The sequence below is a fragment of the Anabrus simplex genome, chromosome 4, assembly GCF_040414725.1.
Source record: "Anabrus simplex isolate iqAnaSimp1 chromosome 4, ASM4041472v1, whole genome shotgun sequence".
Classification (NCBI taxonomy): Eukaryota; Metazoa; Arthropoda; class Insecta; order Orthoptera; family Tettigoniidae; genus Anabrus; species Anabrus simplex.
In genome coordinates this window covers 206,922,316-206,949,860 of record NC_090268.1, presented here as the reverse complement: position 1 = coordinate 206,949,860, position 27,545 = coordinate 206,922,316, and the positions used below count along the sequence as shown (strand labels likewise).

The 27,545-nt window shown below is 46.9% G+C and overlaps 1 protein-coding gene across 1 annotated transcript in view; it reads right to left on the bottom strand.

Moving 5' to 3' along the window:
- The window catches only part of LOC136872573 (venom allergen 5.02), a 184,040-nt gene that overhangs the window by 80,919 nt on the left and 75,576 nt on the right, over positions 1–27,545 (bottom strand). The window contains exon 2 of the mRNA XM_068227489.1: positions 8,262–8,382. Within this exon, the coding sequence (XP_068083590.1) occupies positions 8,262–8,372 (111 nt within the window). The 5' untranslated portion in view covers positions 8,373–8,382. The remainder of the gene's footprint in view (positions 1–8,261; positions 8,383–27,545) is intronic.

Here is a 27,545-nt window from a genome sequence, read left to right as displayed (position 1 = left end):
TTAAGACTACGGCGCAGATCGACCAGGTTCACACACTCCGTAAGGATGTGCACCACGGTAAGACGGTCGCCGCATGTACACACCGGAGGGGGTTCTCCTTGCAGTAGATGGGAGTGCGTCAAGATACCGTGCCGATCCGAAGGCGACATAATACCACGGCTTCCCTCCGCGAAGTCCGAAGGGAAGTCCTCCATACCTTCGTTGTTACTCTTATCGCTCTCAGCTTATTGGGAAGTGGAATGGCCTGCCACTCCATCTCCCAATGGGACATAACAAGCCGTCGAAGCTGGGAGCGGATATCACTTGCTGGAACCTTGAAAGACAACGGGGGCAGTTTAACTGCCTCCTTGGCAGCCTGATCCGCTAATTCGTTTCCCTCTATGCCCATGTGGCTCGGGAGCCACAGAAACGTGATTCTGGTGCCGGCATCCGAACACCCGGCCAGCAGGTCCTGGATCCGCTGCACTAGAGGGTGCCGAGGGAAACAGGTAGCAATAGACAGAAGCGAGCTCAAGGAGTCAGTACACACAAGAAAGTGTCGGCGCTCATTGCACAGTGCGTACCGCAGAGCTTCACAGATAGCATAAAGCTCTGCTGTGTACACATTACCGGTTTCCGGGAGAGCAAAAAGAAACCGATCATTTCCGACAACGAACGCACAGCCCACCTTCGTATCTGTCCTTGAACCATCCGTGTAGATGACGACTGAACCTGGATAGCGGCCAACAACCGACTGGTAGAGCCTCCGATAAATCGAAGGGTCCGTGTCTCCTTTCGGGCCAGTGTGCAAATCCAGGATGATTTCAGGTCGTCGTACAACCCACGGAGGTACCCCACTTGGTTGTCTGACAAGGCAAGGAATCGAAGGTACGTCAGACAATGGAGCGTATCCCAACTGCCCGCGTCGCACGAGGACAAGCAGCGTACAACAAACGGTTGCCATTGTTGAACACGCAGGGATATCTTGGATGAAGTGGCATCTGTCGCAAATTTGCAGCATACGTAAGTAGAAGTTGCTGGCGCCTCAGCTGTAAAGACGGCACACAAGACTCAGCGAGCAGGCTAGCGATGGGGCTTGTTCGAAAAGCTCCCGTCGCCAACCTAACCCCGCTGTGGTGGATACTGTTCAGCTTCGCAAGAACGCTTGGTCTTGCGGAGCCATATGCTGCACTACCGTAGCCTAACCGGGATAAAATGTGTGCCCGATAGAATCGCAGGAGCACCGTGCGATCCGCTCCCCAATTAGTGATGCTAATAAACATCAAGAGATTAAGCCTCTTGGTGCATTGCACTTTAAGCTGCCGCACGTGTGGCCCCCACGATAATTTACTATCGAAAAGAGCCCATGAAATCACTAAGTGTCAACAACGGGGAGAACGACATTTCCTAAATAAAGCTCCGGATGAGGGTGAAGAGTACGTTGATGACAAAAGTGGACAACAGAGGTCTTTGCGGCAGAAAACCGAAAGCCATGTTCTAAGGTCCACTGCTCCACCCTCCTAATAGCTTGTTGTAATTGTCGCTCTGCGACTGCCATATTACGAGAGCTATAGTGCAGAGCAAAATCATCCACATATAGCGACGGTATAACTGCTGGACCAGCAGCAGCAGCAACAATACAGTTGATGGCAATCGCGAACAGAGTGACACTAAGGACCGATCCCTGTGGTACTCCATTTTCTTGAACATGGTATTGCGAATATGTCCTCCCTACTCGGACACGGAATAGACGGAGGGACAAGAAATTCGCAATAAACGCCGGCAAGTTACCTCGGAATCTCCATTGATGCAGGACTGAAAGGATACCATATCGCCATGTGGTGTCATAGGTCTTCTCTAAGTGAAAGAAAACAGCTACCAAGCGCTGTTTCCGGAGAAACGCATCCTCGATACAATTCTCCAGGCGTACCAAGTGGTCAGTGGTGGATCGAGCGGCTCGAAATACACATTGGTACACGGACAAGAGTCCTTGTTTCTCCAGACACCACACGAGTCGGCGATTTACCATCCTCTCAAACAGTTACACAGGCAGATTGTAAGGCAAATCGGTCTGTAACTTCCTGCATACTTAGGATCTTTGTCAGGCTTGAGGACAGGAATGACTATGCCCTCTCGCCACTGAGACGGAAAAACACCCTCTGTCCAGATTCGGTTGAACACACGAAGGAGATATAGTAGACTATCATCACTAAGGTGTTTCAACATCTGGTAATGGATGTTGTCTGGTCCAGGAGATGATTGATTGATTGGTGACTGTTGCTTAAAGGGGCCTAACATCTAGGTCATCGGCCCCTAATGGTACGATATGATGATGATGATGCTTGTTGTTTTAAGGGGCCTAACATCGAAGGTCATCGGCCCCTAATGGTACGAAATGAAAGAACAAAAATTACAAAGGCATCCACTGACCAAAATAAAAATAAAAAATGTCATGAAGAATGAATGGATGGACAGGAACCCAACAAAACACAAAACAAACTAACAAAAACAAAAACCAGTGGATCGGATTCAACAGAGAACGAAAATAACATTATTACCGACCAAGGAACCACTCATAAAGCACAATGATGCTTGGTGTCTAAAGGGGGTGCAAAATCCAGGTCGAAGGCCCCACAGAATGGTACATGTCGCGAGTAAAATAGAACCATGGTATGTGTCACGTTGGGGTATTAATCAGAAGTAGCGAGGACTCACGGTGTTCCACAAAAGATGGTACTACTCACAAGTATTGTACTTCGTACAGGTAACGCAGACCTATGGTGTTTCGCACACAATGGCGCCACCCACAGCCAACGCAAACCGATGAGTTTCCTCACCTAGGGTACTAGTCACGGGTGCCGGTCCCAAGGGCCCCGTGGTGTTCCGCACATAGTGAGTACTAATCACAGGCAACGCAGACCCACGATGTCGCTCATATAGTGGCACAACTCACAGGCTACGCCCAGACCCGCGGTGTTGCCCACATGGGTACAACGCACGGGTACTGGAATCCACCAGGTGAGGCTTTTTACTGCAACGAATCACAAACATACTTCGTACCATGTTGGTGATACTACTCGCAAGTACATGCAACCTATGGTGTTCCCCGCATGATGGTACGAATCAAGAGTCGTTTCATGGTTCTAATTCATTCATCCCTTGGTCGCCCCTTTTAGTCGCCTCGCACGACAGGCAGGGGATACCGTGGGTGTATTATTCGTCAGCCTCCCCCACCCACAGGGAGTGTGTGTTTGGTCCGCGAGAGGTATTTTATTTCCCTCAAGTCCGCCGGCAAGGCGGTTAGGACCTCCCTACCCGCCACCTGGGACGCGCCACGTGGGAGTATCACCTCTCCCCCTGCTATGCCTGCGTAGCAGGTTCGTGGAGCGTAGTACGTTCGTGGTCTCCCAAGGTTGGGAGACTAATAGGTAATTCAAGGGATTCCTTAAGCTTGGTGGTATCTGCCGCAACCGTGCCTCCAGATTGAACATTTCTAATAGATAATTCGTAAATTAATTTCTCCTTGCGCAAGTAGCCGGGATGGAGGACTTCGCGAGGGCCGGACATGATGAAAGAAGTTTACAAATTTAGATAATAGGAAAGGGAAATTCCAGCGACTGAGAAAATAGTTAGAGTACAAATCGAATCTTATGTTTAGCCGTCAAAAGGGGCTTAATTGAGACCCATTCAACCACGCTCTGCCACCACTTGTTACGGGGTTACCCGTGGACCAGCAGAGGTGAAAAAAGGTTCCGGGATGAATGGGTCTAACTACAAAGTCAAAGTTAATTTAAAATTTTAACAAAGACTATATGTCTTCGTAATTTCAAAAATCAACAACAAAACTTCAACAACTTTTCACTTAGTGAAATAACAATGACAGTTTAGGTAACATGACAAAGTTTATACAAAGCAAGGACATCCAAACTTTAGTGAATGTTTCGTAATCCGAGCTTCCAGCCCCTCGCTTCACAATTTGTGAGCACACAGCTCAAAATTTACAAAGGCACAGATGTAGACAAGGGCATAAATCCCTCAATGCAATGGAGCACTAGCTCCGTACTCACAATATCAAGCCTCCCAGGGGCACTTTTACAACACAAGAGAAGAGTTGACGTGATCTCAGTTTTCCACGCCTATACAAGGCGACACCAAAAATATCTTACACCCTTTTGGCCTTCCATGGCCCAACATACAAAATTTGAAACAGGGGCATCGCGTACCCAACCTATCGGGCCTTCGTGTAAAAGAAATAACAGGTTAAGTAAATGGCCCCAAATTCAAATTGAATGGAGGCGTGTACTTGCACTCCTAAATGTGCGTTCTTAAAACCTAAAAGGCACTAGGCCGATGAACAAGGGGCTATTCCCAAACTATGGAGGTGACTCGTATAATAATAATTTAAGACATTACGGAAAGGAAGAAAACCAGTTACAAAACGTAGTCACCTCAAACCAATATGAAGGGGAGCTCGAGAGGGTAAATCACCCTCTATCCCTGAATTACAGTTACAGATTTTATGAAATTTTCACATTAGCCGACAGAACTTACATTTTAGAGAAGTTGGTTACCATATTAAAGTTTCGGACCTATCCCTCGGGTTAAACTGCGGAGCTAGCAAGAAATAACCATTACCTTGCTGAAGAACTGCTGTCTGATGAAAGAGGCGCCTCCCGCCTCCTGCTTGACGCACACGCTAAGTTAGATGACGATCAAATGGCCGAGAGACGTGAAAATCCGCAGTTTATAAACCCTCGGGGAAAGTTCGAGACCTTTCATGAATAATCAAGCCACACCCTCTCAATTTTAATCGACGATTCAAAATTTACACTCAAAGTCGAAGAAGTCCAGGATTGGTTGAAAATTAATTACAAAAATTAGGGATTGGCTGGATTCAAAACTGGCGGAAAGAAAAGATAAATATTGCCAACCCAAAGTAAATGAACATCAATTAGTAAAAAAGACATGAATACAAAACTTCTGAAAAAAGTTCTTTCACTTCGCACCAGGGTGCATGATCATAGTTTTGTAGTGACATCTGTTGCAGAAAGTACAAACTTCTTGATGAACGGAAAACAAAACAAATTAAAATTCACACAGTACTGGAGACTTCACAATAAAAAATTACAGTAGTGACATCTTCTGAATAAAGGTTTAAATAGGACTAGTTTCAAGTTCAGTGTTTCCCGTTTAGAGGAGTTTTTGTGCCGCAAGATTTAAATGCGCAGCGTTGGGGTGAACCCCCCGGTATAATAATAATAATAATAATAATAATAATAATAATAATAATAATAATAATAATAATAATAATTGTACCGGGCGGTACATCTCCGCGCCGCTAGTTCTAATATTGCGCCCGTTGAAACTCCCCTACAGGAGAAAGCTTGAACTTCAACAAACTATTAACTCAACAGTTTCTCCTAAGATAGCTCTGTGTGAAGTTTGTGTTTTTGTTTGTATTTGATCAAGAAGTGTGGACGTTCTCTACCAGATGTCTCTACTAAAAACTATGATTACGCACTCTGGTGCGAAGGAAAGAACCTTCTTGAAGAAATTTAGTATTCATAAGTTTTGTTTTTACTATATTTTGCTCTGTTATCTTTGGGTTGGCAGCATTAATCCATTCTATCCGCCTGTTTTGAATTTAGCCAATCCCAAATTTATTTAATTGATTTCCAACCAATCATGTATGTCTTCTTCGACATAGATATGTTGCTCTAAGCTATCCAATAAAAGCGAAAGGGTGTGTCTACTCATTCCCGAAAGGTCTCGAATGTTCCACGAGGGTATAAAACCTGCTGATTTTCTTGTCTCGGTGCCACTTCAGTAATATCCAACTTAGTGTGTGTGGAAATGTAGCAGGGGGCAGGAAGCGCCTCTTTCTTCAAGCAGCAGTTCTTCTACAAAGGTAATGACCTGTTAACATCTTCATTTCCTGCTAGCTCAGCAGTTTAACTCTCGGGGAGTGTTCGAAACCTTTAGTATGTAACCTACCTTTTTAAAATGTAAATTATTTTCTGTCTATGTAAAATCTATAAATTTCTTTTACTGTAAAGCGGTGATACAGAGTGCTTTTCCCTCTCGAACTCCCCTTCATTTTGAAATTGAGGTGACTACGTTTTCATATCCGTTTCTTCTCTTCCTTAAAATATTAAAGTTTTCTCATACGGGTCACCTCCTTAGCTTGGCATTAGCCCCTGTGTTTCGGCCTAGAGCCACTGAGGTTTTAAAAGTGTATTTAGGAGCGCAAGTTCACGCCTCCAATCCCGTCTGTACTTTGGGCCAGTAACTTAACCTGATGTTTAGTTTTCTTCATGCGAAGGCCCTGTAGGTTGGGTATTAAATACCCCTGTTTCTTTGTATGCCTCGACGGCAGTTTGGATAAGAGTCTGTTATTGCCTTGATAGGCTTGAAAGATCGAGAGCGGATCAGCTCTTTATGGTGTTGTGGTAAAGGTGCCTTAGAGAAACTTGAGGTTAATAGCTGGGAGCAAGTGCTCCTTGTATTTAGGGGTTTCTGCCCTTTAGCAATTGTGGTTGTGAGCTAGAGCTCAGAAATTAAACTTGGGGCTCGAAGCCCAAATCTTGTAACGAACTGTAAATTGTTAATTCGTTGATCTGCTACTTGGTACCTGTTATACTTTGTTATTGATTGATTTTGAAAAGAAAATATAACCTTTGTTAAAGTTTTAAATTAACTTTAATTTTGTAGTTTGAGACCTATTCCAGCCCTTACATTCTTTCACCTCTAACTACCACGGAGATCTCCGTAATAATAATAATAATAATAATAATAATAATAATAATAATAATAATAATAATAATAACAGTAAATGTTCCGAGGTATCTGTGGAACAGCAGAGGTGAAAGAAGGTGCGGGCTGGAATGGGTCTAACTACAAGTCCGAAAGATAAATTTAAAATTTAAATAAAGGTTATATTTTCAATAGACAACAAGAGTTAACAAAAGTTTACATAGAATTTGAAAACTTAACAAGTCAATCAGGTACAAGACCAGAAAAGCAAGGATTTAGAGACAAATAAACGATCTGGGCTTCAAGCCCCACCTTTTACAATCTCTGAGCTCTCAGCTCACAACCACAAAATACCAAAGGACAGAAAACACCTAATTACAAGGAGCTCTTGCTCCCGCTCAGTAATGTCAAGCCTCCTAGAGGCACCTTCCAGCATACCAGAAAGAGCTGATCTGCGCTCAGTTTTACCAGCCTATCAAAGGCCACAACAAACTTTACTTCTAACTGCCCTCAAGGCACACTTACAAAGAAACAGGGGTATTTGTACCCAACCTACAGACCCTTCGCATGAAGAAAAAAAAAACAGGTTAAGTTACTGGCCCAAAGTACCGAAAGGACTGGAGGCGTGAACTTGCACTCCTAAATACACATTTTTAAAACCTAAGTGGCGCTAGGCCGATACACAGGGGCTAATCCCAAGCTAGGGAGGTGACTCGTATGATAAACTTTAATACATTAAGAAAGAGAAGAAACGGTCACGAAAACGTAGTCATCTCAATTTCAAATGAAGGGGAGCTCGAGAGGGTAAAGCACTCTCTATCCCCGAATTAAAGTTCAAGAAAACTGAAGTTTACCAGGAAAAGGGTTTACATGTTTAAGAGTTTACATATTAAAGGTTTCGAACCCTCCCCGAGAGTTAAACTGCTGAGCTAGCAAGAAATGAAGATGTTAAAAAGGCCATTACCTTGTTGAAGAACTGCTGTCTGAAGAAAGAGGCGCTTACCGCTCCCTGCTACATATCCACACACTAAGCTAGATGTTACTGAAGTGCCCCGGAGACAAGAAAATCAGCAGTTTTTATACCCTCGTGGAAAATTCGAGACCTTTCAGGAATGAGTAGACACACCCACTCAATATTTATTGGTAGACTAAGAATTACACATGGAAATTTGAAGAAGAAAGCTATGATTGGAGGAAAATGTTTCTCCAGTAGAGAAGTTTGAATTGGCGGAAGATTTGAACCTGCGTCGTAGAGGTGTACCACCCGGTACAATAATAATACGCGTTTCAGAGTTAATGTTTATATGACATTTTTTCGTTTTTTTACTTCCTTGTGAGGAACCCGCCCCTACTATTTCTTCAAGTATTTCTGATACACACTGAGGTATAGTTCACATATATTTCAAGCATAGTTCCATTTAAAATCTTAGAACAATAATATTTTCATATTCCTTGTCTTTAACACCTTCGTTTTCAATTAAGTTGGACAAAAATGTCTTAAATTTCAAAAGAGAACTAGAAGCGTTTACCTGATACTTGCACATGGTGTGATCTGAGCATATGCTGCAGTACGACTGAGCGGTCGAGAAAGGAGCGGATATCACCGCCAACAGCATCACCAGTAATGTGGGTGGAAACATGTTGAGAAATCTACAACAAACAGTGAAGAAATGAGTCTAAATACACACATCAATCAATCACAACTTATCTGTATTTCAAGCAGTCGCCCAGGTGGCAGATTCCATATGTCTTACTTACCTAGTCTTTTCTTAAATAATTGCAAAGAATTTGGAGATTTATTGAAAATCTCCATTGGTAAATTACTCCAGTCCTAACTCCTCTTCCTAGAAACGAATATTGACCCAATTTGAATTCCAACTTTATCGTCATATCATCAACTCTTCACTTTTAAAAACACCACTCACACTCATTCGTCTACCAATGTTATTCCACGCCATCCCTCCACTGACAGCTCGGACTTTACACTTAGTCGAGCAGCTCGCCTCCTTTTTCCAAAAACCCTATGTTGAAACATTTTCGTAACACTACACTTTTGTTGGAAATCAACCAGAACAAATCGAGCAGCTCTTCTTTGGATTTCTTTCAGTTTTCGAATCAAGTAATCTTGATGAGGGTCCCGTACACCTGAACCATACTCTACTTGGGGTCTTGGGGCGACTTGGCCGTGCGCGTAGAGGCGCGCGGCTGTGAACTTGCATCCGGGAGATAGTAGGTTCGAATCCCACTATCGGCAGCCCTGAAAATGGTTTTCCGTGGTTTCCCATTTTCACACCAGGCAAATGCTGGGGCTGTACCTTAATTAAGGCCACGGCCACTTCCTTCCAACTCCTAGGCCTTTCCTATCCCATCGTCGCCATAAGACCATTCTGTGTCGGTGCGACGTAAAGCCCGTGGCAAAAAAAAACTTGGGGTCTTACCAGAGACTTGTATGCCTTCTCCTCTACATCCTTACTACAACCCCTAATACCCTCATAACCATGTGCAGAGATCTGTAGCATTTATTTATAATCCCGTTTATATGATTACCCCAATGGAACTTTTTCGTTATATTAACACCTTGGTACTTAAAATTACCCCATTAAGAATTTTCACACCATCAACGCAGTAATTAAAATTGAGAGGACTTTTCCTATTACTCAAAACAATAACCTGACTTTCAACGCCGTTTATCATCATACCATTAGCTGCTGTCCATAGGGGTGGCCAAAAGTGTTTGTAAAACTGCAAATTTGTCGAAGGCTGTGTCATGGCTAAGCCTGGAGATATACTTGATCCTGTAATTTTGATGTTTCATATGGTCTATATTTCCATTTCAATATTCTAGGATTATTTACAAGATTACAGTTGGATATTTTAATAGTCTTGCATAGGACTTTAGAGCGATATTTACATGGTGTGTAAGTTTTTACTATTTTGCACACAAGCATGGCAACCTTATTTCGCGTAAATACGTGTGACCGTGTGGAAAGAGGTTATGATATAGATATATAGTCAACGCTATTCCGAGTTATGGATTCATTCGCAGAGTTGCTTTGTGGATTAGATTTTGCCTTTAGGATTCCTTCTGCTGCTATCTGTACACTGTATAGAATTTGAAAATAATGGTATTTCTGTATCGACCATGTCCATAGTAACAAGGAAATGACTTTTTACTTTTTCGTAAATTCTGTCTGTCTGTCTGTCTGTCTGTCTGTCTGTCTGTCTGTCTGTCTGTCTGTCTGTCTGTCTGTCTGTCTGTCTGTCTGTCTGTCTGTCTGTCTGTCTGATGATGATGATGCTTGTTGTTTTAAGGGGCCTAACATCGAAGGTCATCGGCCCCTAATGGAACGTGATGGACGACATTATACACGATATTTAAAATTATTAAAATGTATCCACTGACAAGAGTTAAAAAACACGGTGAGGAAAAAATGAGTATGAGATTGATGATGATGCTTGTTGTTTTAAGGGGCCTAACATCGAAGGTCATCGGCCCCTAATGGAACGAGATGGACGACAGGATACATGACAGTTAAAATTTTAAAACGTATCCACTAACTAGAGTTTAAAATATGGTGATGGAAAATGAGAATGAGATTAAAACAATCAGTGGATCTGATTCGCAATGCCTTATTTTGGAATAAAATAAGCGAAAATATAGGAGACAAAGGAATAAGGCATTGCTTGCTAGGACAGATATAGATACGTACTTTACATTAACTTCAAAAGAACACATTATAATGCGCAACACAAACTAAGCGCTATTGACACAAAAAAACACTAGGACAAAGGACATCATCACACACGATGAAACAGACCACTATCCCTCATAAAGCGGATGACGAGGTCTGCTGACTGCTCGTCATCTCGCAAGATAAGGGAGATTGTACTCGGAAGGTTAAGACTACGGCGCAGATCGACTAGGTCCACACACTCCGTAAGGATGTGTACCACGGTAAGATGGTCGCCGCAGGTACACACCGGAGGGGGTTCTCCTTTCAGTAGATGGGAGTGCGTCAAGATACCGTGGCCGATTCGAAGGCGACATAATACCACGGCCTTCCTCCGCGAAGCCCGAAGGGAAGTCCTCCATACCTTCGCTGTTCCTTTTATCGCTCTCCGCTTATTGGGAAATGGAATGGCCTGCCACTCCATCTCCCAATAGGACATAACCAGATGTCTCAGCTGAGAGCGAATATCACTTGCTGGAACCTTGAAAGGCAACGGGGGCAGTAGAACTGCCTCCTTGGCAGCCTTATCTGCTAATTCATTTCCCTCTATGCCCATGTGGCTTGGGAGCCACAGAAACGTGATTCTGGTGCCAGCATCCGAATACCCGGCCAGCAGGTCCTATCCGCTGCACCAGAGGGTGCCGAGGGAAACAAGTATGAATAGACTGGAGCGAACTCAAGGAGTCAGTACACACGAGAAAGTGTCGGCGTACATTGTACAGTGCGTACCGCAGAGCTTCGCGGATAGCATGGAGCTCTGCTGTGTACACACTACAGGTTTCGGGGAGAGCAAAAAGGAACCTATCATTGTCGACAACGAACGAACAGCCCACCTTCGTATCTGACCTCCAACCATCCGTGTAGACGACGACTGAACCTGGATAGCGGCCAACAACGGACAGGAAGAGTCTCCGATAAATCGAAGGGTCCGTGTTTTCCTTTGGGCCAGTGTGCAGATCCAGGATTACTTCAGGTCGTCGTACGACCCACCCCACTTGGTTGTCTGACAAGGCAAGGAACCGAAGGTACGTCAAACAATTCGGAAATGCTATCCAAGCGTATCCCAACCGGCCGCGTCGCTCGAGGACGAGCAGCGTACAGCAAACGGTTGCCATTGTTGAACACGCAAGGATAGCTTGGATGAAGTGGCATCTGTCGCAAATTTGCAGCATATGTAAGTAGAAGTTGCTGGCGCCTCAGGTGTAAAGGCGGCACACCAGACTCAGCGAGCAGGCTAGCGATGGGGCTTGTACGAAAAGCTCCCGTCGCCAACCTAACCCCGCTGTGGTGGATACTGTTCAGCTTCGCAAGAACACTTGGTCCTGCGGAGCCATATGCTGCACTGCCGTAGTCTAACCGGGATAAAATGTGTGCCCGATAGAATCGCAGGAGCACCGTGCGGTCTGCCCCCCAAGAAGTGCTGCTAAGAAACTTAAGGATATTAAGCTTCCTAGTGCATTGAACTTTTTTGCCAGCAATGGAAATTCCCGGTACCGAAGATGATCCATGGATACCCGAAATACGCCAAGTTTAGTCCACACTTGAGATGGAGTGTGTGACGTCATAGACGACACATATCTCTCCCATGAAGCCTTCTTATTTGGCGAATAAGAACCCGCGCCTTATCGCGGAATTTCTTAAATGTTACCAAGTTGGAAGCAGTAGGTTGTTTACGATAACGTTTATAAGCACGACGGCGTTCCTTGATAGGTGCAGCTATTTCATCGTTCCACCAAGGAACGAGTTTTCGGCGAGGAGTCCCCGAGAAAAGCGGAATGCACTCCTCAGCAGCAGCAAGAATAACTTGGGCGATGTAACTTATTTCCTCGCCGACGGTCCGCCTGATACGGTCGTTAAGGACAGCTAGTAATAATAATAATGTTATTTATTTTACGTCCCACTAACTACTTTTTAAGGTCTTCGGAGACGCCGAGGTGCCGGAATTTAGCCCGCAGGAGTTCTTTTTCGTGCCAGTAAATCTAACGACAAGAGGCTGTCGTACTTGAGCACCTTCAAATACCACCGGACTGAGCCAGGATCGAACCTGCCAAGTTGGGGTTAGAAGGCCAGCGCCTTAACCGTCTGAGCCACTCGCCCGGCAGGACAGCTAGTGACGTGTACTTTGGCCAATCAGCATGTTTAAACATTCATCGAGGGGGAGCCTCGATTGATTTTTGGTTCAACAAAGTAGGAAGGATGGGAAAATGGTCACTGTCGCAAAGATCGTCGTGTGTGTTCCACAGAAACAGCGGAATCAACGTTCGGTTGATGATGATGATGATGATGCTTGTTGTTTAAAGGGGCCTAACATCGAGCTCATCGGCCCCTAAAGGCACGAAATGAAAGAACAAAAATGCCAAATTCATCCACTGACCAAAAAAATAATAATGTCGTCATGAAGAATGAATGGATGGACATGAACTCAACAAAAAAACAAAAAAAAAAAGGAAACAAACAACCAAAATACAGTGGATCAGACTCAAAGATCATACATAATTGATTACTGACCAAGGGACCACTCATAAAGCACGATGATGATGTCGAAAGGGGTGCAAAATCCATGGCTAAGGCCCCACAGAATGGTACATGTCGCGAGTAAAGTAGAACCATGGTATTGGCATGTTGGGGTACTAATCAAAAGTAGCGAAACTTACGGTGTTCCACACAAGACGGTACTACTCACAAGTATTGTACTTCGTACAGGTAACGCAGACCTATGGTGTTTCTCACACAATGGCACCACTCATAGCCAACGCAAACCAATGACTTTCTTCACCTAGGTGTACTAGGCACGGATGCCGGTCCCACGGGCCCCGTGGTGTTCCTCACAGAGTGGATACTAATCAAAGGCAACGCAGACCCACGGTGTCGCTCATATAGTGGTACAACTTACAGGCTACGCCCCAGACCCGCGGTGGTGCTCACATGGGTACGACACACGGGTACTGGAAACCCCCAGGCCACGCACATGACCACTACTAAACACAAACCCATTTCGTACCGAACATAGTGGTACAACTCGCAAGTACAGGCAACCCATGGTGTTCCCCGCGTGATGGTACGAATCAAAAGTAGTTTCATGGTTCTAATACAATCAACCCTTGGTCGCCCCTTTTAGTCACCTCTCACGACAGGCAGGGGATACCGTGGGTGTATTATTCGTCAGCCTCCCCCACCCACAGGGGGTGTGTGTTTGGTCCGCGAGAGGTATTTTATTTCCCTCAAGTCCGCCGGAAAGCCGGTTAGGACACCCCTATCCGCCACCTGGGACGCGCCACGTGGGAGTATCACCTCTCCCCCTGATACGCCTGCGTAGCAGGTTCGTGGCCCCAACGTTCGGCTGCATAGACTTACGTCTATGCGAGAATATGTGCCGCAACGTACACTGAAGTGTGTTGGTTCCCCTGTGTTCAAACTACATAAATCCAGGTCTGTTACCAATGTTTCCAGCTCTCTTCCCCGGGGGCAAGGCGTCTCAGAGCCCCGGATGGGGTGATGGGCGTTAAAATCTCCCAACAAGAGGAAGGGAGGTGGAAGCTGATCTAGAAGGTCAGTGACATCATTAATGTTAAGAGGTAGCTCTGGCTGAAAATAGACATTACACACTGTTGTTATGACAGGCAGCGGAACGCGAACAGCTACAGCCTCCAGCGGGGTTCTTAGTTGAACCTCCTCGCTGTAGGTATCAGAACGGACAAAAATGCCAACGCCACCGGAAGCCCGGTGAGCATAAAGTCGTTCTGTCGAGTATAGTCGAAAATTTCGCAGACTATACTCGCCGAATATTCGCTAATGAGCTGGCGCAGCTCAGCAAGATATCTATCATAACCGTTACAATTCCATTGTAACAGTGCCATATTGTAAGTGTGGACTACTGTGGTTTAGTTAGGAGCAGCGTAATGCCGCCTAACCTAACATACACTCACATCCCCATCCGAAGATGGACATTCATGCTCCACGTGCATCTCCCCATCACTAGACGAAGTGAAGCATGCCTTCAATTTCTTCGACTGATTTCGGGGGTGGGGTCTCCCCTTACGACGGGAACGCGCAGATCTTCTAGAAGGAAGACCCGCTGGCGTAGAATCAGGCCCTCCGAGTGGAGGGCCGGAAGCCCCATTCGTAGGAGAAGTGGAGGAACGCCTGCTAAGGTCGCTCTTCTTCCCCACCGTCGATTCTTGTTTAGACGGGCTGGGAGGTGGTTTTCCAGCCCTGGTCGACGATGCCGCCTCCGCCGGCTTAGGCGCGGCTGTCGCCGACCTCGTGGGGGAAGGAGACGTTGTCTTCCTCCCCTTCTGTGCCGGCGTAGGTTTCCTAGCCGGTAGGCCGGCACAGGTATATTGGTGGTCGAAGGCCGGGACGAACCCACCTTCGAGCTTGTTCTCTATGCGGCGTTGCTCGTGGGAGCAACTGCCGCCTTGATGATGATGATGATGATTGTTACCGTATTTTTGTGCTAGGTAGAGGTGAAAGAAGGTGCGGGTGTGAACGGGTCTCAAACTACGAAATTAATGTAAAATTTAACAAGGTTATATTTTCTTAGCAAAAAACAAGAAATAACAATAATGGCAGGTACAGAGTAGCAGAACCACTAATCGAGAATGTACAATTACAGGATTTGGGCTCCGAGAGCCAGACACACAATTCTGAGCAATTAGCCCAACTTTACGATATACAGAATTCAACAAAGGGGCAGAAGACCCCAATCAAGCCCAGGAGCACTTGCTCCAAATTACACAGTAAAGCCTCCTCGAGGCATACAACACTCAGTTTTCGAAAAAGAGCCACTCGCTCTCAACTTTAAGCCTATCAAAGGCCACACCATCCACCTTCAAGTTGTCCTCTAAGGACATATACACAGGGGTAACACACCCAACCCTTGAGGTCTATTAAGTGAGAAAAGGTTAATTACTTGACCTCTAAAATAACAATTGAGAGGAGGCGATCTGCACTCCTAATATACTTGTTTAAAACCCTAATCTGGCACTAGGCCGTTAATGCAAGGGCTAATCCCACACTAAAGGGGTGACTTAAGAAAGAAACAATTTACATTACTGTTACGGAAGAATCGGTTGAGAAAAATAAGTTCACCTCAGAACAAAATGAGTGGGAGATCGAGAGGGTTAAGCACTCTCTATCCCAATATATAGTTTTGAAAGAGAATAGAGGCTAACAGTCTTTACATTTTAGGGAAAGTTACATGGTAGAGACGCTTCGGACCCGCCCCGAGAGTTAAACTGCTGAGCTAGCAAGAAAAGAAGTTATTAAAAGGCCATTACCTTGGTGTTGAACTGCTCCCCGAAGAAAGAGGCGCTTCCCGCCCCCTGCTATGTACTTTACACACTGAAAGATGGTACTGAAGTGGCACCGAGACCCGAAAATCAGCAGTTTATATACTCTCGCGGAAAGTTCGAGGCGTTTTTGGAATGAGAACACCCTCCCACAAGGATTTTATTGGTTCACCAAGAAACCCCCTACACAATACGAAGAAGAAACATTATTGGTTGAAAATTAATTCGAGAAATTCGGGATTGGCTAAATTCAAAACAAGGGGAAAGAAAGGGTTAATATTGCCAACTTAAACAATGACTGAAAGAAATTTAGCAAAGAACAAACATTTGAAATTAAATTTTCTCAACAAAAACAGTTCTTTCACTTCGCACTAGGGTGCACCGTTGTAGTTCTTCAGTAGTGTCTTCTAGAAGAGAATGTTCACACTTCTTACTACAAGCAAAACAAAAATACATCGAAAACAACACAGTTCAGAAACTTCAAAATTTCCAAGTAGTGGCATCTTCAGGGTAACTTGAAAATTAACACATAAGACAAAGTTCAGACTTCTCCCAGTAGGGGAGTTTCAACTGGCGCAAAGTTTAAATAAGCGGCGTGGAGGTGTACCGCCCGGTACAATGATGCTTGTTGTTTTAAGGGGCCTAACATCGAAGGTCATCGGCCCCTAATGGAACGTGATGGACGACATGATACATGATATTTAAAATTTTAAAACGTATCCACTAACCAGAGTTAAAAATACGGTGATGAAAAAATGAGTATGAGATTAAAACAGCAGTGGATCTAATTCGCAATGCCTTATTTCTAATAAAATAAGAGAAAATACAGAGAGAAAAGGAATAAGGCATTGCCTGGTGGTGCATATACAGATACTTCATTTACATTAGACGTTAAAATAACACATTAAAATACGCAACACAAACTAAAATGAAGTCAATAGGTTAAAAGCGCAATGGAAACAAATACACGAAGACAAAGGACATCACTAGACACGGTAAAACAGACCACTATCCCTCATAAAGCGGATGACGAGGTCTGCTGACTGCTCGTCATCTCGCAAGATAAGGGAGATGGTACCCGGAAGGTTTAGACTACGGCGAATATAGACCAGGTCCATACACTCCGCAAGGATGTGTACCACGGTAAGATGGTCGCCGCAGGTACACACCGGAGGGGGTTCTCCTTCCAAAAGATGCGAGTGAGTTATGATACCGTGGCCGATCCGAAGACGACATAATACCACGGCTTCCCTTCGCGAAGCCCGAACGGAAGTCCTCCATACCTTCGTTGTTCCTTTTTTTTCTTTTTTTTTGTTGTTTTAAGGGGCCTAACATCGAAGGTCATCGGCCCCTAATGGTACGAAATGAAAGAACAAAAATTACAAAGGCATCCACTGACCAAAATAAAAATAAAAAATGTCATGAAGAATGAATGGATGGACAGGAACCCAACAAACCACAAAACAAACAAACAAAAACAAAAACCAGTGGATCGGATGCAATAGAGAACGAAAATAACATCATTACTGACCAAGGAACCACTTATAAAGCACAAAGATGCTTGGTGTCTAAAGGGGGTGCAAAATCCACGTCTAAGGCCCCACAGAATGGTACATGTCGCGAGTAAAATAGAACCATGGTATGTGTCATGTTGGGGTATTAATCAGAAGTAGCGAAGACTCACGGTGTTCCACAATAGATGGTACTACTCACAAGTACTGTACTTCGTACAGGTAACGCAGACCTATGGTGTTTCGCACACAATGGCGCCACTTACAGCCAACGCAAACCGATGAGTTTCCTCACCTAGGGTACTAGTCACGGGTGCCGGTCCCAAGGGCCCCGTGGTGTTCCGCACATAGTGAGTACTAATCACAGGCAACGCAGACCCACGGTGTCGCTCACATAGTGGTACAACTCACAGGCTACGCCCAGACCCGCGGTGTTGCCCACATGGGTACAACGCACGGGTACTGGAATCCACCAGGCCATGCTTTTTACTGCAACGAATAACAAACATATTTCGTACCATGTTAGTGATACTACTCGCAAGTACATGCAACCCATGGTGTTCCCCGCATGATGGTACGAATCAAGAGAAGTTTCATGGTCCTAATTCATTCATCCCTTGGTCGCCCCTTTTAGTCGTCTCGCACGACAGGCAGGGGATACCGTGTGTGTATTATTCGTCAGCCTCCCCCACCCACAGGGGGTGTGTGTTTGGTCCGCGAGAGGTATTTTATTTCCCTCAAGTCCGCCGGCAACCCGGGTAGGACCCCCCTATCCGCCACCTGGGACGCGCCACGTGGGAGTATCACCTCTCCCCCTGCTACGCTTGCGTAGCAGGTTCGTGGCGTTGTTCCTTTTATCGCTCTCAGCTTATTGGGAAGTGGAATGGCCTGCCACTCCATCTCCCAATGAGACACGACCAGATGTCTCAGCTGAGAGCGAATATCACTTGCTGGAACCTTGAAAGATGATGATGATGATGCTTGTTGTTTAAAGGGGCCTAACATCGAAGGTCATCGGCCCCTAATGGAATGAGATAAACGACATGAGAGATGATGTTAAAATTTTAAAAACATATCCACTGACTAGAGTTTAAAAAAAATGATGGAGAAAAATGAGGGTGAGATTAAAACAATCAGTGGATCTAATACGCAATGCCTTATTTTCGAATAAAATAAGAGAATCTACAGGAAAACAAAAGAATAAGGCATTGCCTGGTAGTACATAATTTACGAGAGACGTTAAAATAACACATTAAAATACGCAACACAAACTAAAATTAAGTCAATAGGATAAAAGCGAAAGTGACACAAAACACACTAGGACAAAGGACAGCATCACACACGAGAAAACAGTCCACTATCCCTCATAAAGCGGACGACGAGGTCTGCTGACTGCTCGTCATCACGCAAGATAAGGGAGATAGTACTCGGAAGGTTAAGACTACGGCGCAGATCGACCAGGTCCACACACTCCGTAAGGATGTGTACCACGGTAAGATGGTCGCCGCAGGTACACACCGGAGGGGGTTCTCCTTTCAAAAGATGCGAGTGAGTCAAGATACCGTGGCCGATCCGAAGACGACATAATACCACGGCTTCCCTCCGCGAAGCCCGAAGGGAAGTCCTCCATACCTTCGTTGTTCCTTTTATCGCTCTCAGCTTATTGGGAAGTGGAATGGCCTGCCACTCCATCTCCCAATGGGACATAACAAGATGTCGCAGCTGGGAGCGAATATCACTTACTGGAACCTGGAAAGGCAACGGGGGCAGTGTAACTGCCTCCTTGGCAGCCTGATCTACTAACTCGTTTCCCTCTATGCCCATGTGGCTTGGGAGCCACAGAAACGTGATTCTGGTGCCAGCATCCCAACACCCGGCCAGCAGGTCCTGGATTAGCTGCACCAGAGGGTGCCGAGGGAAACAGGTATCTATAGACTGGAGCGAACTCAAGGAGTCGGTACACAGAAGAAAGTGTCGGCGCTCATTGTACAGTGCGTACCGCAGAGCTTCGCGGATAGCATGGAGCTCTGCTGTGTACACACTACAGGTTTCGGGGAGAGCAAAAAGGAACCTATCATTGTCGACAACGAACGAACAGCCCACCTTCGTATCTGACCTCCAACCATCCGTGTAGACGACGACTGAACCTGGATAGCGGCCAACAACGGACAGGAAGAGCCTCCGATAAATCGAAGGGTCCGTGTTTCCGTCTTTCGGGCCAGTGTGCAGATCCAGGAAAATTTCAAGTCGTCGTACGACCCACGGAGGTACCCCACTTGGTTGTCTGACAAGGCAAGGAACCGAAGGTACGTCAAACAATTCGGAAATGCTATCCAAGCGTATCCCAACCGGCCGCGTCGCTCGAGGACGAGCAGCGTACAGCAAACGGTTGCCATTGTTGAACACGCAAGGATAGCTTGGATGAAGTGGCATCTGTCGCAAATTTGCAGCATATGTAAGTAGAAGTTGCTGGCGCCTCAGGTGTAAAGGCGGCACACCAGACTCAGCGAGCAGGCTAGCGATGGGGCTTGTACGAAAAGCTCCCGTCGCCAACCTAACCCCGCTGTGGTGGATACTGTTCAGCTTCGCAAGAACGCTTGGTCTTGCGGAGCCATATGCTGCACTGCCGTAGTCTAACCGGGATAAAATGTGTGCCCGATAGAATCGCAGGAGCACCGTGCGGTCAGCCCCCCAAGAAGTGCTGCTAAGAAACTTAAGGATATTAAGCTTCCCAGTGCATCGCACTTTTAACTCCCGCACGTGTGGCTCCCACGATAATTTACTGTCAAAAAGGAGCCCAAGAAATCGGTAAGTGTCAACAACTGGAAGAACGACGTTGTCTAAATAAAGCTCAGGATGGGGGTGAAGAGTACGTTGACGACAAAAGTGGACAACGGAGGTCTTTGCGGCAGAAAACCGAAAGCCATGTTCTAAGGTCCACTGCTCCACCCTCCTAATAGCGTGTTGTAATTGTCGCTCTGCGACTGCCATATTACGCGAGCTATAGTGCAGAGCAAAATCGTCCACATATAGCGACGGTATAACTGCTGGACCAGCAGCAGCAACAATACCGTTGATGGCAATTGCGAACAGATTGACACTAAGGACCGATCCCTGTGGGACTCCATTTTCTTGTACGTGGTATTGCGAATATGTCCTCCCTACTCGGACACGGAATAGACGGAGGGACAAGAAATTCGCAATAAACGCCGGCAAGTTACCTTGGAATCTCCATTGATGCAGGGCTGAAAGGATACCATATCGCCATGTGGTGCCATAAGCCTTATCTAAGTCAAAGAAAACAGCCACCAAGTGCTGTTTGCGGAGAAACGCATCCTGGATAGAGCTTTCCAGCCGTACCAAGTGGTCAGTGGTGGATCGAGCGGCTCGAAATCCACATTGGTACTCGGACAAGAGTCCTTGTTTCTCCAGACACCACACAAGCCGGCGATTAACCATCCTCTCAAACAGCTTACACAGGCAGTTTGTAAGGCAAATCGGTCGGTAACTTCCTGCATACTTGCGATCTTTGTCAGGCTTGAGGACAGGAATAACTATGCCCTCTCGCCACTGAGACGGAAAATCACCCTCCATCCAGATTCGGTTGAACACACGAAGGAGATAGAGTAGACTATCATCACTAAGGTGTTTCAACATCTGGTTATGGATGTTGTCCGGTCCAGGAGACGTGTCCTTGCAAAGCGCTAGGGCGCTGCGGAGTTCCCACTCCGTAAAGGGCACGTTGTAGTCCTCTGAAGCTTGAGAGGCAAAACTAAGGTGAGAACGTTCCGCCTCCCGCTTCAGAGCGAGGAAATCAGGATGATAATTCCCGGAGCCAGATACATCCGCGAAATGACTAGCGAGGTGGTCAGCAATCAGGAGGGGTTCAGTGACGATATTGCCTTCAATGGAAATTCCCGGTACAGAAGATGATCCTTGGATACCCGAAATACGTCGAAGCTTAGTCCACACCTGAGATGATGGAGTATGTGACGTCATAGACGACACATATCTCTCCCATGAAGCCTTCTTACTTTGGCGAATAAGAACTCGCGCCTTAGCGCGGAGTTTCTTAAATGTTACCAAGTTGGCCGCAGTGGGCTGTCTACGGTAATGTTTGTGAGCGCGACGGCGTTCTTTGATAGCTGCTGCTATGTCTTCGTTCCACCAAGGAACGAGCTTTCGGCGAGGAGTCCCCGAGTAGAACGGAATGGACTCCTCAGCAGCAGCAAGAATAACCTGGGTGATGTAAGTTATTTCCTCGCCTACGGTCCGCCTGATTTTGTCGTTAAAGACAGCTAGTGATGTGTACTTTGGCCAATCAGCATGTTTAAAAATCCATCGAGGGGGAGCCTCGACGGATTTGTGGTTCAGCAAAGTAAGAATTATGGGAAAATGGTCACTGTCACAAAGATCGTCATGTGTGTTCCACCGAAACAGCGGAACCAACGTTCGGCTGCACAGACTTACGTCTATGCGAGAATAAGTGCCGTAACGTACACTGAAGTGTGTTGGTTCCCCTGTGTTCAAAATACATAAATCCAGCTCTGTTACTAATGTTTCCAGCTCTCTTCCTCGGGGGCAAGGCGACTCAGAGCCCCAGATGGGGTGATGGGCGTTGAAATCGCCCAACAAGAGGAAGGGAGGTGGAAGCTGATCTAGAAGATCAGTGACATCATTGATGTTAAGAGCCTCACCTGGTGGAAAATAAACATTACACACTGTAGTTATGACGGGCAGCGGTACGCGAACAGCTACTGCCTCCAGCGGGGTTCGTATTGGAACCTCCTCGCTGTAGGTATCAGAACGGACAAAAATGCCAACGCCACCGGAAGCCCGGTGAGCATAATGTCGTTCTGTCGAGTATAGTCGAAAATTTCTCAGTACCGTATGATGACCAGGTCGGAAATTTGTTTCCTGAATACAGACTATACTCGCCGAATACTCGCTGATGAGCTGGCGCAACTCGGCAAGATGCCTATCATAACCGTTACAATTCCATTGTAACAGTGCCATAATGTAAGTGTGGACTATTGTGGTTTAGGTTAGGAGCAGCGTAATGCCACCTAACCTAACCTACACTCACCTCCCCATCCGAGGATGGAGATTCATGCTCCACGTGCATCTCCCCGTCACTAGACGAGGTGAAGCATGCCTTGAATTTCTTCTACGTTGTTTTGGGGTGGGGTTTCCTCTTACGAGGGGAGCGCGCAGGTCTTCTAGGAGGAAGACCCGCTGGCGTGGAATCAGGCCCTCCGGGTGGAGGGCGTGAAGCCCCATTCGTAGGAGAAGTGGAAGAACGCCTGCTAAGGTCGCTTTTCTTCCCCACAGTCGATTCTTGTTGAGACGGGCTGGGAGGTGGTTTCCCAGCCCTGGTCGACGATGCCGCCTCCGCCGGCTTGGGCTCGGCTGTCGCCGACCTCGGGAGGGAAGGAGACGTTGTCTCCTTCCCCTTTTGTGCCGGCGTAGGTTTCCTAGCCGGCACAGGTATGTTGGTGGTCGAAGGCCGGGACGGACCCACCTGGTTCTCTTTGGCTTGGGCGCAGCGATCTTCTGGACAGGTGTTGCAGATGAAAATGAGGAACCTGGCAGGGACTGAGCTATCAAGCTGAAGTCTAGTTTCTTGGCAGGTGCATTCAGGGAATTAAACTTACGGCGCGCTTCCTGGTAGGAAAGACCATCCAGGGTCTTGATCTCCTGGATCTTCTTCTCGCTCAGATAGGTCGGACAATTCCGATCCCGAGGAGAATGAAGACCAGAGCAGTTAGTGCACTTGAACGGAGGTGTACACTCCTCCGCGCCGTGAGCTACTTTCCCACATGTACCACACACTGACAGATTCGAACAACGAGATACCATGTGTCCGAATCTCTGGCATTGATAGCATCGCATAGGAGGCGGGATGTACGGCCTCACATCGCAACGATAGGTTGTTACCTTGACTTTCTCGGGCAACACTGACAATTTGAAGGAGACTATGAACGCACCCGTGGCAACGTCTTCACCGTTGACTTTGCGTGTGATACGCCGGACGTGGGTCACGCCACGGTGCTTCATGTCTTCCATCAATTCATCGTCAGTGTTCAGGACGAGATCAGGGTGGAAAATAACTCCACGAACCAGATTCAATGTTTTGTGCTCTTCCACTTTGACGGGGATGTCGCCAAAATGGTCGCACTTAAGCAATTGATCGGCCTGGAGCGCAGTGCTCGTCTTCAGTAGCAAACCACCATTGCGCATTTTCTTCAGGTCCGCAAGTTCGCCAAATACACCTTCGATGTACCTACTGAATAGAATGGATTTAACCACCTTGAAGTCCTGCCCATCGGTTCTGGTAGCAACCAGGAACCTAGGGATGCTGGATCCCAAATTCAATCGCTGCGCCTGTTCCCAAGGGGTTGCCCCCTTTAGAGAATCCAAAGTTAAAGACTTGGGTAGCGAACTACCCGAGGTTGCTGGCGGAAGTTGTTTCGACGCCATACCCGAAGGTATCCTCCCCGAATGCCACCCACTCCGATCAGGGGTCTCTGTAGCCGAACCAAGCAGCCAAGGCAATACCCACCTGGTCATAGCAGGTATTGCCCGGGGTCCGATGTTGAACGATGCCTAATACGGGATGACTGAGGCAATGAGCACTAGGACTCCCTTCCTCCAGTCACCCGCAATAGCATGTACCCCATAGCGTATACAGAGCACTAAATATAGAAAAAATAAATAAAAATCATTAATAATAATATGTCCTTCTGGCATTCGGCTGTGCGGGGACCTGCGTTGTCAGGCGGATACCACTGCCCGGGTACATGACACTCCCACCCGCCGCGTCCTGGGTGGTTGCTGGCACGGGCTTTTGAGCGTAGTCGCACACATAGGAGCTCCATCGCCGAGCAGCACGCACATCAAAATTTTGAGTGGTCTACATCTGACCCGCAGAAAAATAATAAAAAATAAAGAGGGGACCATGGCCACATAACCCTTTAAGTCGCCTTCTACGACAGGCAGGGATTACCTATGGATGTATTCAACCTCTCCCATCCACAGGAGGTCCAACACATTATACCAAACCACAATCCATGTCCGCGCCAATGTCGCCCCTTTTTGTCGCCTCTTACGACAGGCAGGGGATACCGCGGGTGTATTCTACATGTGCGTCCCCCACCCGCAGGGGGTGGAACCTTGAAAGGCAACGGGGGCAGTAGAACTGCCTCCTTGGCAGCCCGATCTGCTAACTCGTTTCCCCCGATGCCCATGTGGCTTGGGAGCCACAGAAAAGTAATTCTGGTGCCGGCATCCGAACACACGGCCAGCAGGTCATGGATCCGCTGCACCAGAGGGTACCGAGGGAAACAGGTATCAATACACTGGAGTGAACTCAAGGAGTCAGTACACACAAGAAAGTGACGGCGTTCATTGCACAGTGCGTACCGCAAAGCTCTACAGAGAGCATAGAGCTCTGCTGTGTGCACACTACAGGTTTCTGGGAGAGCGAAAAGAAACCTATCATTGTCGACAACGAACGCACAGCCCACCCTCGTGTCCGTCCTTGAACCATCCGTGTAGACGACGACTGAGCCTGGATAGCGGCCAACGACGGCCAAGAAGAACCTCCGATAAATCGAAGGGTCAATGTTCTCCTTCGGGCCAGTGTGTAGGTCCAGAATTATTTCAGGTCGCCGTACTACCCACGGAGGTACCCCACTTGGTTGTCTGACAAGGCAAGGAACCGAAGGTACGTCAAACAATCTGTAACTGCTATCTAAACGTGTTCCAACAGGCCGCGTTGCTCGGGGACGAGCAGCGTACAGCCAACGGTTGCCATTGTTGAAAACGCTAGAATAGCTTGGATGTAGTGGCATCTGTCTCAAATTAGCAGCATAGGTAAGAAGCAGTTGCTGTCGCCTCAGGTGTAAAGGCGGCACACCAGACTCAGCGAGCAGGCTAGCTATGGGGCTCGTACGAAAGGCTCCCGTCGCCAACCGAACCCCGCTGTGGTGAATGCTGTTTAGCTTCGGAAGGACGCTTGGTCTTGCTGAGCCATATGCTGCACTGCCGTAGTCTAGGCGAGATAAAATATGTGCAGTATAGAATCGTAGGAGCACCGCGCGGTCAGCCCCCAAGAAGTGCTGCTAAGAAACTTCAGGATATTAAGCTTCTTAACACATTGCACTTTCAACTGCCGCACATGTGGCTCCCACGATAATTTATTATCGAAAAGGAGCCCAAGGAATCGGTAAGTGTCAACTACAGGTATAGCTACATTTCCTAAATAAAGTTCAGGATGAGGGTGAAGAGAACATTGGCGACAAAAGTGGACAACACAGGTCTTTGTGGTGGAAAAACGAAAGCCACGCTCTAAGGTCCACTGCTCTACACTCCTAATAGCTTGCTGTAACTGTCGCTCTGCGACTGCCATACTGCGCGAGCTATAGTGCAGAGCAAAATCATCCACATATAGGGACGGTATTACGGCTGGACCAGCAGCAGCGACAATACCGTTTATGGCAATCGCGAACAGAGTGACATTAAGAACCGATCCCTGTGGGACTCCATTTTCTTGAACGTGGTATTGCGAATTTGTCCTCCCTACTCGGACACGGAATAGACGGAGGGACAAAAAATTTGCATTAAATACCGGCAAGTTACCTCAGAATCTCCATTGATGCAGGACTGAAAGGATGCCATATCGCCAGATGGTGTCGTAGGCCTTCTCCAAGTCAAAGAAGACAGCTACCAAGTGCTGTTTGCGGAGAAACGCATCCTGGATAGAGCTCTCCAGGCGTACCAAGTGGTCTGTGGTGGATCGAGCGGCTCGTAATCCACATTGGTACTCGGAGAAGAGTCCTTGCTTCTCCAGACACCACACGAGTCTGCGATTTACCATCCTCTCAAACAGCTTACACAGGCAATTTGTAAGACAAATCGGTCTGTAACTTCCTGCATACTTAGGATCTTTGTCAGGCTTGAGGACAGGAATGTCTATGCCATCTCGCCACTGAGACGGAAAATCACCCTATGTCCAGATTCAGTTGAACACACGAAGGAGATATAGTAAACTATCATCACTAAGGTGTTTCAACATCTGGTTATGGATGTTGTCCGGTCCAGCAGACGTGTCCTTGCAAAGCGCTAAGGCGCAGCGGAGTTCCCACTCCGTAAAAGGCACGTTGTAGTCCTCTGAAGCTTGGGTGGCAAAACTAAGGTGATGACATTCTGCCTCCCGCTTCGGAGGGAGGAAATCAGGATAGTAATTCCCGGAGCCGGAGACATCCGCGAAATGACTAGCGAGAAGGTTAGCAATCGCGAGGGGATCAGCGGCGACACTGCCTGCAACGGAAGTTCCCGGTAGAGCAGATGATCCTTGAATACCAGAAATTCGTCGAAGTTTCGTCCACACTTGAGATGATGGAGTATGTGACGTCATGGACGACACATATCTCTCCCATGAAGCCTTCTTACTTTGTCGAATAAGAACTCGCGCCTTAGCGCGGAGTTTCTTAAATGTTACCAAGTTGGCCACAGTGGGCTGTCGACGGTAACGTTTATGAGCGCGATGGCGTTCTTTGATGGCTGCTGCTATTTCATCGTTCCACCAAGGAACGAGTTTTCGGCGAGGGGCCCCCGAGAAAAACGGAATGGACTCCTCAGCAGCAGCAAGAATAACTTGGGTGACGTAAGTTAGTTCCTCGCCGACGGTCCGCCTGACATCATCGTTAAAGACAGCTAGTGATGTTTACTTTGGCCAATCAGCATGTTTAAGAATCCATCGAGGGGGAGCTCGACGGGTTTAAGTTTCAACAAAGTAAGAATGATGGGAAAATGGTCACTGTCACAGAGATCATCGTGTACAATCTACCGAAACAGTGGAACCAACGTTCCTCTGCATAGAGTAACGTCTATGCGAGAGTATGTGCCGTAACGTACACTAAAGTGAGTTGGTTCCGCTGTGTTCAAAATACATAAATCCAGATCTGTTAGAAGTGTTTCCAGCTCTCGTCCTCGGGGGCAAGGCGTCTCAGAGCCCCATATGGGGTGATGAGCGTTAAAATCGCCCAATAAGAGGAAGGGTGGTGGAAGCTGATCTATAAGATCAGCGACATCATTGATGTTCAGATGCTGGCCTGGTGGAAGATAAACATTACACACTGTTGCTATGACAGGCAGCGAGACGCGAACAGCTACAGCCTCAAGAGGGGTTCTTAATGGAACCTCTTCGCTGTAGCTATCAGAACGTACAAAAATGCCAACGCCTCCGAAAGCCCGGTGAGCATAGTATCGTTCCGTCA